The sequence below is a fragment of the Petaurus breviceps genome, unplaced genomic scaffold (genome assembly GCF_028583685.1).
Source record: "Petaurus breviceps papuanus isolate PSGF00001 unplaced genomic scaffold, PetGlider_PUasm1.0 99, whole genome shotgun sequence".
Taxonomy (NCBI): Eukaryota; Metazoa; Chordata; class Mammalia; order Diprotodontia; family Petauridae; genus Petaurus; species Petaurus breviceps.
In genome coordinates, this window is record NW_027187465.1 from 23,211,082 (window position 1) to 23,222,838 (window position 11,757).

The window sequence follows — 11,757 nt, forward strand, 5'->3', positions numbered from 1 at the left end:
CTGGAGGGGTAAGTTATGGTCAGGACATGCCCTGAGCCAACCCCAAGCTGGATCAAAGGAGCAGGGCTTATGGAAGTCAAACAGTGGGTAAGCTTTTAATCGAAGGCAGCGTGACTCCCATTTTTTATTGTGCCCACTGTTATGAAAGTTTCAGATGGATCTGTCAAAGCATGATGCCTTATTTCTGCCACATAACAGGCATCTCCACCCTGCCATCCATCAATGACAGTTACAATGTCAGAATGTGACTGCTTCTATTCTGAATTTTAAGTAAACATGTCCCATTTTGTTTAAGGGAGGAAAATTTGATTTTATCCAAATGGTCGTGTACATTGGCTCAACCCTCTCCTATTTTGGTTTAGTAAGTATCTCATTCTATGTCTTTTTTTTAATGCTTTGATTTGTTTTATTTGACTATGTAATTTCATCAGTTTAGGGATCTGGGGTGTGCAAACTCCCTTCACCAATGGAGATTAGCAACTTCTCTTAAAGTTGCTAAAATTATCGTTGTAGATAGTAACACAACATTGTGTGATGATCAACTATGAAAGACTTAGCTTTTCTCAGCAATACAATGATCCAAGACAGTTCCAAAAGACTCATGATGGAAAAGAAATAACTATGGAGTCTGAATACAGATTGAAGCATACTATTTTCACTTTTTGGGATGTTTTTCCCTTCTTTTTCTTCTTTCATAACATGACTAATGTGAAAATATGCTTAACATGATTGCATAAAAACCTATATCAGATTGCTTGATGTCTTGGGGAGGGGGTGAAGGAGGGAGGGAGAAAAATTTGGAACTCAAAATGTTATAAAAAATGAATGTTGAAATCTATCTTTACATGTAATTAAACATACTATTTACAATTTAAAAAGACAATAGTTGTATAGTTGTAGCTACATGGGCCAGTGAGAACTTATAGCTAGTAAGAACTGGAGTGAGGACTTGAGCTAGGTCTTCCTGATTCCAACTTGATTTTCTAGACATTCAAAGATCATGCAGTAAAAGAAGAACTCAAGCCTCTTTACATTTTCCCTAGGCCACAGTGTTCATCGATTTCCTCATTGATACATACTCAAGTGCTTGTTGCCGATCTCAGGTTTATCGTTGCTGTCCAGCCTGTGAGCCCTGTGGGGTCAATGAGTACTACTACAGGAAGAAATGTGAGACTGTTGAGGAACTCAAACCGGTAAGAAATGGATGCCATCTTTCCCTTAACTATGCAAATGTCAGTATAATGCTAGACATGGATCAACTCAGTAAAAAAAAAAATAAATCAAGTCAATAGTCCCAAAGTCACGAGTTCTAGCCCTAGGTGGGCCATTGAACTTCATTCTGTTGCCAGGAGATCGTTCCTGTATTTGTAGTCAACCTTCTTTTGGAGTTTGCCACAGCTTTAAAAGAAACCCTCTCCCCACAATAAAATGGGGAGTCAAGGGGCAGAGACAACAAACTTCACTGATTATGTCATTTGGTCAAGGGCCAACTGGCTGAGAATCATCACATTGAGCCCAAGTTATGGACGAGTGCCCAGAGAATTACTATTCAAGACTTCAGCTTTGAGTTTCATTATCCCCCTTATTTATAGCCATGTAACTGGCAGCACAGACAGAGCATTCTTTTGTTTTCAATATATCTGTACTTTCCCTTACAACACTGTTCCATGCACAATTCATTGTCTATTGTATGTAGTTTTAAAAACTGTAAGAAAAAATTCATCTTCAATGCAACCCCCCCCCCCGCTAACTTATGACATGAAATAAGATGAAATTGCTTAGGTTTGCTAACTGGTAATGTTGTTGTTATTATAGTATATTGTCATATTTATTTTATAATATTTTATTTTACTGTATGCAAGTCTTCTGGAACTAGTCACATTAGAAATTACTGTTAGCTGCGAAAATATAAATGATTTCAGAAGTTTTTAAGGGATGCTTGAAAATGAAGCTAATTTAGGTCATAAGCAAAAGATCTTCCCAAAGTGTGGTCCAGTGGGTAATTTCTGGAACTAAGAAGACATCTGAGTTCCATTTCTGGCTCATGCTTGAAGTGGAATGGACAGAAATAACTAGCTCCTAGTGGGCCTCAGTTTATGGGCAGGTAACCAATCAGTCATTTGTCAAGGGCTTACTATGGGCCTTACTACTGGGCCCTTTGCCCCCCTTAAATAATGAGATATTGTAAAAAGTGTTCATTTACTTGTTTCTTCACTCCTCCCTCCTTCTTTCGTTCCCTCCTTCCTTCATTCCTTCTTTCCTTCCTCCTTCCCTCCTTTTCTCCCTTCCTTCCTTCTTTTTTCCTTCCTTCCTTTCCTTAAATAATATTGATATACTATGTCAAACAAGCAATCACAACTTTACAAAACTTATGTGAAAACCAGGTTTATGCAAAGAAATGAGTGTGCATGTGGAACCAAAGAGTTCATAATCCATAATGCAGAAGTTTGCATATTTAAGATATCAGGACAAAGGAAGAGATATCAGTCATCTCCACCTAAGGGGGTGTGGTCATAGAAGGGGAAAGGTACAGTAAAGGTGGGAAAAAGACAAACCCTTTCCAAAGGAGAGAAGCAAGGTGACTGGCAAAAGCTGGATTCTTTTCCCTTGAGACCTGCTAGACTGTGAAGACAGGAGGGTTCCCATATCTACAGGGTCTCAGCTGTATGAGCAGTTTCTCAGTCCAGCACAGACTGACTGGCACCTGCCTTGACTCCCAAGGACAGTGAGGGAGCCCAGTTTGGGGTGCAAACAACAAATTATGCCAGCAGTTAGGGGTGCGGGTGGGGGGGGGAGGTGTTGTCCTTGACACAGTCAGGGCCTCCTGCACGCTCTGGGACCAGTGTTTCTGGAAAATTAGGCAGCTCAAAAAAGCACCCCTTAATAACCCTTAACAACTACATGGTCATCCTTGTTAGGAAGTCATTTTATCTTTTTTTTTCCCCTAGACTTTAAAGTATGTGTCCTTTGTGGATGAACCCCACATTCGGATGGTGGAACAGCAGTTGTTGGGGAAAAGTTTGCAAGAAGTAGAAGGTGAAGAGGTTCCAGTAAGTGAAACCATTTATATTTGTAGCGCTTTGGGATTGGTTTGTTGGTTTGGATCACACAAGGAAAGGCAGCATATTCCAGAAGTTTTACACTTTTTAAAACCTTAAACATGCACTTTTGGGACACCCTATATATGTAAAGTGCCTTGCAAACCTTAGAAATGTTAGCAATGATTTTTACCTCCACCAAAAAATAAAGCTATAAGTTGTCTAGGGTAGAGCTAGATGAATGGAAGTATGGATGGGTGCTTTGTGGGGAAGAGTATTGCTTCTCAGAAATGGATTGTATTTATCACAAGGACATTAACAATTTTCGTTTGAGTTGATCTTTGCTGAATGGGTCCATCTAGATTTCTTGACAGTACTTCCTGTGGCATATTAGATATGGAATTAGGAAGTTCAACATTAGATATTTACTAGCTGCGAAAGCCTGAGCCAGGAACTGAACCTCGCTGCCTCAGTTTCCCCACCTGTAAAATGAAGCCATTGGACTATTTGGCCTCCAAGGCCTCTTCCTGCTCTAAGCCTATGATCCTATGTACAAAACAGCACTCCATTCTTCCCTAACCCTGCCCTTCCTTCTAACTTCCCTATTTCTAATAATGCTTGTGCCATTATCCTCCCCCTCAAAGTTGAAACCTCAGAATCAGCTTTTTCTTCCTTCCCCCTCACTTCACCACTTGCACTTGCCCAATACTGTTGATTCTTTCTCCCCAGTATCCCCCGCATCCACCCTCTTCCCTTTCTCCTACTTACTACCACACCCTTCAACACATCTTCCTTAGATTGATTTCACATTTACTGAACTGTGCCCAGATGTTGATCACGTGAGAGAATTGTGGGAATTGAGTGAATCACACTGATTCCATCTTGTGACTCAGATCTGGAGCTGCTCAGTTCCCCTTCTCTCCCATTATGGGTCTAGTCCAATTTCTGTCTTGTGAGAAAATTGTGTTCCATTCAAACAATAGAAGCCCTGTGTGGCTGGGAAGCTGGACCACCTCTCCCTGCTGCCTAGAGACCCTTCACTAAGGACGGAACTTTTGCTGACCAGAAACCCAGTCAGATCCAAAGAGCAACACAAGGAATTTTCTCACAATTATACATCTCATGCAACTCATGTCTCTTATCTGAAAACAAGCCCTGTACTTATCAATCAGTTATTATTTCCATGTTCCTTTGTTTGCAGATGGTTGGTGGGGGGAGTAGGATTTCTCTTTTTCTGATTTCAGCAAATTGTACCTGTCTGCTCTCCCCTCCCAACTCTAAAAACCCCTCATCTTTTCACCAATTAGAAATCAGATACCCTAATCTTTTATCTTGGTTTTCTTATGTTGTTCAGTAATGTTCAACTCTTTATGGGGTTTTTTTGGTAGAGACACTGGAGTGGTTTAACATTTCCTTCTCCAGCTCGTTTTACAGATGAGGAAATTGAGGTAAACAGGATTAAGTGACATACCCAAGGTCACATAGCTAGAAAATGTCTGAGGTTGGATTTGAATTCAGGGAGATGAGTCTTCCTAGATCTAGGCCTGGCATTCTATCTGCTGTGCCACCTCCTGGCTTATATCCTGTTGTTTTCTTTTAATGTATAAAATTATATCTCCCCCTATATTTGGGGTTCAGTGCCAAGTGGTCCTGATTTGTTTTGCAATTGGCATGCATTGTTTAATAAATTGATATGCTCTGAAGCTCGAACCTTGGTTTCCTCAATTATTTCAGATTTCAACAATCACACACATAATGTTCTGAAAAGAGAAAATATTCTAGGGTAGGGGTGGGGAATCTGCAGCCTTGAGGCCACATGTGGCTGTCTATGTCCTCAGGTGTGACCTTTTGACTGAGTCCAAGTTTTACGTTCTTTTATTAAGGGAATCTGTTCTATGAAGTTTGGATTCAGTCAAAGGGCCGCACTGAAGGACCTAGAAGGGCCTTGAGGCCACAGGTTCCCCACCCCTGTTCTAGGATAACAAATTTAGAGCTTAGAGGGGAATCTTAGACGAAATAAAATCCAGTACCTTTGTTGATGAGGAATCCGAGGGCCACAGGGGCTATGCCATATTTCATCTTCATATTACCAGCAAAAGGAAGTGTGGTTCTAGAGAGTTGACTGCAGAATCAGAAAGATCTGGGTTCAAGCCTCACCTCTGACAAATACTGACTGTATGACCCTGGGCAATAGACACTTAACCTCTCAGGGCTTAAGACAATTCCCTAACACCAAGTTATAGAGAAAGTTCTACTCTGAATTAGTAGAAGGGGGTTCCTCAGAACACCTTCTGGCAGTGAAGTCACAGCTCTGGTCTGAAAATATACATTTAGCACACACACATACATATATATATATATTCATATATGTATATGTATGTATAATTAGAACCACTCCAGTATCTTTGCCAAGAAAACCCCAAATGGGGTTACGAAGAGTCAGACAGACACGACTGAAAACCACTGAGAAACAACAAATGTATAATTAGAATGTAACCTTTAAAGTAGAGATTTTTTTCATTTTTTATATTTGTATCCCCAAAGTCTGGCAAATAAGACTTGTGTTTTCACTGATATAGGAATTCCCTCTAACAATATAGATAGGAATGCACCTTCTCAGCAATGTTGTCTTAGAGAGTTGCCTTAATCACTGAATGGGTGTTGCCTCAATCAAACTGAGATCTGGGAAAGACCTTAGCTTAAAAAGGCCAAGGTCTCCCACTGCATCCTGAGCCATCTCCAGTCGTCCTAATCTATATCTGGCCACTGGACCCAGATGGCTCCGGAGGTGAAAATGAGGTTGGTGACTTTGCACAGCCCTCCCTCACTTAAATCCAATTCACTTGCAAGTCATAACATAACCTTCCTGATGTCATAGTCCCCTTAGAAGGATGAACAATGAAAATCAGTGTGTCAATGTGCTAGAACATGTGTGTGGAACTTGTCTCTGCTTCCTATGAAGTTTGGATTCAGTCAAAGAACTCACTTGAGGACCTAGAGGGCCACAGGTAGCCTCAAGGCCCAGGTTCCCCACCCCTGTGCTAGCAACTGTGCAAAAAACAGTCCCTGCCTTCAAGGAGCTTACATTTTAATGGAGCAGAACTCTTGAAAACAATTGGGCACGTAGAAGAAGATAAATACTGAATAGATGGGAGGTAATTGGAAGGTTAAGGTATTAGAAGTCAGGGGGATTGGGAAAGGTCTGCTGCAGAAGGTAGGATTTTATTCGAACCTTGTAGGGAAGTTAAGAGGTAGAGGTGAGGAGGAAGCATTCAAAGTATTGAGGACTACCAGTGCAAAAAGCATTGGAGGAACCACTTTTAAGCAAATGTGGCTAGCTCCTAGAAAGAACTAAATTTTAAGTAAAGAAGGCTGGAGAGGTAGAAGAGGCCCGATTATGAAGAGCTTGAAATGCCAAACACGGGAGTTTGGTTTTGATCCTGAAGATGATAGGGAGCCATTGAGGATCATAGAATAAAGGGGTGACATGGTCAGACTCTACTTTAGAAGAATCACCCTGGAAGCTGAGTGGATGATGGAATGGAACGGGCAGAGGGGTGGGGTAGGGTCTTAAGTATTTCTAATGAATCCGGAAATTTGCCTTCTGCAGAGACCCCAAAGGGATTTCACAGACTTGGCCAAGCTGTCTCCACCACCACACCCTGACCCCAGCCTCAGCCCTGTACCCCCAGAAGAAATGCAGCCCCTTAAAAAAGAGCCAACATCTCCATCCCGGGCAAGGCCCAAGTGGTGCCGTTGTGGACACTGCCGCCCATCCCAACTCCCAGGCAGTAGCAAGAGCCTGGAGGAGCTCTGCTGTCGCAGGAGTGGGGGGCCCTGCATCACCACCTCAGCCCTGTTTGAGGAGCTGGTCCTCTCCAGGTCCACTCTGCGCTTCCTCTTGCTCTACCAAGACCCCTTGCTGGAGATGGATGCAGATGCTTTGAACGACCAGCTCCGTCACTGTGCCTACAGGCGCTACATCGACTGGCGCTTTGGCTCTGAGGACATGGCGGGCTTCTCCATCCTACCCAGCTGCTGCCGGTGGAAGATCCGAGATCACTTTCCCAAGCAGGATGGAAAGTACACTGGCTTTAAGAACCCTTCCCCATACACACATTTGGAGCGATAGAGTCACTGAAATCGGCTCCTGTCATCTTTCACCTTCTTTAGCTTCTGGGAGAAAGGTCTGGGAAGTCCAACCTTGGGGTAAGGAAACCTCCTTTCTTGCCTTGAAGCTCTGTTGGCATAGGGAGGGAGAAACTTGGCCTAGGAGAAAGAAATCTGGTTGGAAAGTCTGAGCTCCCTCTAAAAGGATGACTCCTCATGGCCAAGGCACTTGGCCTTAGTGCCTTAGTCTCTTCATCTGGGAAATTATAACAAAAACCTGCCCTGCCAATCCAAAGAGACCTTTTGAGGATCCAATAAGACTCTATAAATGAAAATGTTTTGGAAAAGGTTAAATGTGCCATAAAAGTGTACATTATTCTTCTTATCATGTAAGAATAGGAGCGGTGACCATAATGTAGGTCCTGAATCCTTGGTTCGTTGATTTAGAGACTATCCTCCAGGTTAGATCCTTTGATTCAATCTCCAGAATGAATGAATGAAATATTTTTAAAGTACTCACTGTGGGCTAAGTGCTAGGGATACACATACCAGGAAAAAAAAGTCTCAATTAACTTACATTCTAATTGGGAAGACAACACAAACAGGGAGTAGAAAATGGAAGGGTATGCACATGCTATGCCATGGGCTGGGAATGGCCAGGAAGTAGACGGTTCCCGGCAAAATCAGGCAAAAATTCACCTATCTGAGCCCAGAATTCTATGGTTTGGCCTTGGAGGGAAGGGGACTTGGATTCAAATCCTGCCTTGGACACTTACCAGTTGTGTGACCCAGGACAAATAATTTAGCTTCAATTTTCTGGTCTGCAAAATGGAGGTGGGATGGGGTCATGGATTGGACCTGATGGCTTCTGGGATTGATTCCACTGTCATGTCTACTATGTTTAAAGACCACCCTAATAGCTCTTGAGAAGAGCACATATAAGGTCTGACGTACACATGACTGTGTGATCGGGGACCTATGATTGAGTCATGTCTGTGTTTCAAGATGCACCATTTTAAAATATCTATTTTTTTTCAAAAATACTTGGATGAATTTTGTTTCTGCAGTCCTCTCCAGACATAGCTTCCTTCCTGCCACCATATTCTGACTGACCCCTCCCTTGTGACAAAGATAATGAGTGAAGCCAGATCAAAGAAAATAATGTCCGTGACTGCAGATGGCTTCTTAAAATGACCAGCTTTGCATTTTAATAATCAAAAGCATTGTGAATGAGCCTTACATAAATAGGATTTTATCTGGATTCAAACTCAGGAATTAAACTAACTGAGCCAGATTCTCTAGGAGAATGAGACACTGTTAGCCTATTTTTTTTTTATTGCTGTTCTGTGATATTTTTGGAAACTGGGCTGTATCTGGCTTCATGGGAATGGAAATTATTTGCTCTATGAAGTCTGCCGTCTCATTCTCCCATGTCTATCCAAATGGCCCCAGAGTAGGAGGTGCCAAAACTTCATCTCCATGAAATCTCTTTTTTTTTCTATATTTATTTTTATATTTTGAGTTCCAAGTTGTCTCCCTTCTTCCCTCCCTCCCAACCCTACATTAGAGAAAGCCAACATTCGGTATAGCTATAGATGTGGAACCTTATAATACATTCTTCTATATATCAGTTCTTTCTCTGGAGGTGGGTAGCATTTTCCTTCCTAAGTCTTTCATAGTTGATATGAATGATCGTGTTACTCAGAATAGTTTAGTCACTCAGTAGCTCTCCTAACAATATAGCTGTTATTGTATACAACATTTTTTTGGTTCTGTTCATTTCACTCTTCATTATTTCACGCAAGTCTTTCCATGTTTTTCTAAAAACAACCTGCTCATCGTTTCTTACAGCATAATAGTATTCTGCCACAATCACACCACAACTTGTTCAGCCATCCCCCCATTGATGGGCATCCCCTCAATTTCCAGTTCTTTGCCACCACAAAAAGAACTGCTATAAATATTTTAGAACATATGACTTCGTTTTCTTTTTCCCAAATTGTCTAGGGAAACAGACGTAGTAGTGGCATTGCTGGGTCAAAGGATATACACAGTTTTATAACTCTTGGCGTAATTCCAGATTACTCTCCAGAATGGCTGGACCACTTTACAGTTTCACCAACAGTGTATCAGTGTCCCAGTTTTTTCACATCTCCTTCAACACTTGTTATTTTCCTCCCCTTTTTAAAGCCTATCTGATAGGTATGAGATGGTACCTCAGTGTTTTAATTTGCATTTCTCTAGTCAATAATGATTTAGAGTATTTTTTCATATGTCTATATATGACTTTGATTTCTTCATTTGAAAACTGCCTGTTCATATCCTTCAACCATTTATCAGTTGGGGAATGACTCATATTCTTATAACTTTGACTCAACTATCTATATATTTGAGATATGAGGTCTTTATCTAAGAAACTGTCTATAAATTTTCCTCCACTTTTCTGATTTCCTTCTAATCTTGCCTACATTGGTCTTATTTGTACAAAACCTTTATAATTTAAAGTAGTCAAAATTATCCATTTTATATCCCATAATGCTCTCTATCTCTTGTTTATTCATAAATTCTTCTCCTATCAGAAATCTGATAGGCAATATACTCTATAGTCTCCTAATTATGATATCTCTCTTTATGTCTAGGTCATGTATCCATTTTGACCTTATTTTGGTAAATGGTTTAAGATATTGGTCTATACCAGGGGTAGGGAACCTGCAGCTTCGAGGCCACATGGGGCCCTATTAGGTCCTTGTACGGATTCAGTCAAAAGGCCGTACTTGAGGACCTAAAGAGTCACATGTGACCTTGAGGCTGCAGGTTCCCCATCCCTGGTCTATACCTAGTTTTTGCCAGATTGCTTTCCCAGTTTTCCCATCAATTTTTACCAAATAGTGAATTCTTATCCCAAAATCTCAAATCTTTATATTTATCAAACACAAGATTACTATAATCATTTACTATTGTATATTGCATACCTACTTTATTCCACTGAGCCACCATTTCATTTCTTAGCCAATAGCAAATCGTTTTGATAATTACCACCTTATAATACTGGTTTAAGATCTGGTACTGCCCAACCTCCTTTCTTTACATTTTTTTCATTAATTCCTTTGATATTCTTGACCTTCTGTTCTTCCAAATGAATTTTGTTATTATTTTTTCTAGCTCAATAAAATAATTTTTGGTTGTTTAATTTGGATAGCATTGAATAAGTAGATAAGTTTAGGTAGAATTGTCATTTTTATTATATTGGTTTAGTCTACTCATAAACGATTACTATTTATCCAATTATTTAAATCTGATTGTATTTGTATAAGAAGTGTTTTATAATCTGTTCCTGGATTCTTTGACAGTTATACTCACAGGTGTTTCATATTGTTTATGGTTATTTTAAATGAAACTTTTCTTACTCTCTCTTTTTGCAGGGTTTTGTTAGTGATATATAGAAATGCTGATGATTTATGTGGGCTTATTTTATAGCCTGCCACTTTGCTAAGATTATTGTTTTAATTAATTTTTAGTTGAATCTCTAGGATTTCCCCAGCACACCATCATATTGTCTGCAAAAAGAGAGTTTTATTTCCTTATTGTCCATTCTGATTCCTTCCATTTCTTTTTCTTCTCTTATTGCAACTGCTAATAGTTCTAATACAATATTGAATGATTTGGGTGATAATGGGCAGTGTTGTTTTACTATTGATCTTACTGGGAAGGCATCTGGCTTATTCCTGTTACGTTGGCTTTCAGTAGACGCTTCTACCGTTTTAAGGAAAAATTCATTTCTACCTATGTTTTCAAGTGTTTTTTTGGGGGGGAGGCGTGGAGGGTAATTAAGGTTAAGTGACTTGCTCAAAGTCACACAGCTAGTAAGTGTGTCAAGTGTCTGAGGCCAGATTTTAACTCAGGTCCTCCTGACTCCAGGGCCGATGCTTGCACCACCTAGCCGCCCCTTCAAATGTTTTTTAATAGAAATGAGTGTTGTACTTTGTCAAAAGCTTTTTCTGTATCTATTAATGTAATCATATGATTTTTGTTGTTTTTGTTATTGATATAATCAATTATGTTAATATTTCATATTGAATTTCATTCGATTATGTTAATATTTCATGTTGAACTAGCCTTGCATTCCTGATATAAATCCTACTTGGGTATCTCCATGTAATCTCCCAGTTTGTTTTTATTGCACCATCTAGGCCATAATCAACCATGAATGACTCAGAAATACTCACTCAACCCAGCTGACCTTCTTCACCCTCTCCACTGGTGCCATGATGTGTAATTGTAACCATCTGTGCAAAATACCCTACTCTTCCTCCCAGATGAATGAATCCTGCTCAAAAAATGTGCTTTTAATAATGCCATTGCTGGCAATAGTCTAGGAAACATTACAGTCTCTATTTTGTGGGGACCATAAATCAGGCTCAAACCTCTCCTCTGAATGATGTAAACTGGATTTTATTAATGACTTCCCCTTGTTGGTATCTGATCTGTTGCTGTTACATCAGCTCTGATACATTCCTGGTTTAATTTAGCCATTAGTATGGTAATGCACCATCGCTTTTCTCATTAGGGGAAAGTACCTTTTAAAAAATAAATTTTATTGCTTATCCTT

The 11,757-nt window shown here is 40.2% G+C and overlaps 1 protein-coding gene across 4 annotated transcripts in view; it reads left to right on the top strand.

Annotated features, from left to right (window-relative positions):
• LOC138156502 (P2X purinoceptor 7-like) overlaps nucleotides 1-11,305 on the top strand; it is a 41,704-nt gene extending 30,399 nt beyond the window's left edge. For 3 of the 4 annotated variants that reach the window (XM_069081858.1, XM_069081860.1, XM_069081859.1), the window contains 4 exons: nucleotides 296-361; nucleotides 1,044-1,193; nucleotides 2,949-3,050; nucleotides 6,649-11,305. In XM_069081858.1, coding sequence (XP_068937959.1) covers nucleotides 296-361; nucleotides 1,044-1,193; nucleotides 2,949-3,050; nucleotides 6,649-7,170 — 840 coding nt within the window. In that variant the 3' untranslated portion in view covers nucleotides 7,171-11,305. The remainder of the gene's footprint in view (nucleotides 1-295; nucleotides 362-1,043; nucleotides 1,194-2,948; nucleotides 3,051-6,648) is intronic. The other variant, XR_011167163.1, reaches the window with a different exon arrangement.
• The last annotated feature ends 452 nt before the right edge of the window (nucleotides 11,306-11,757 follow it).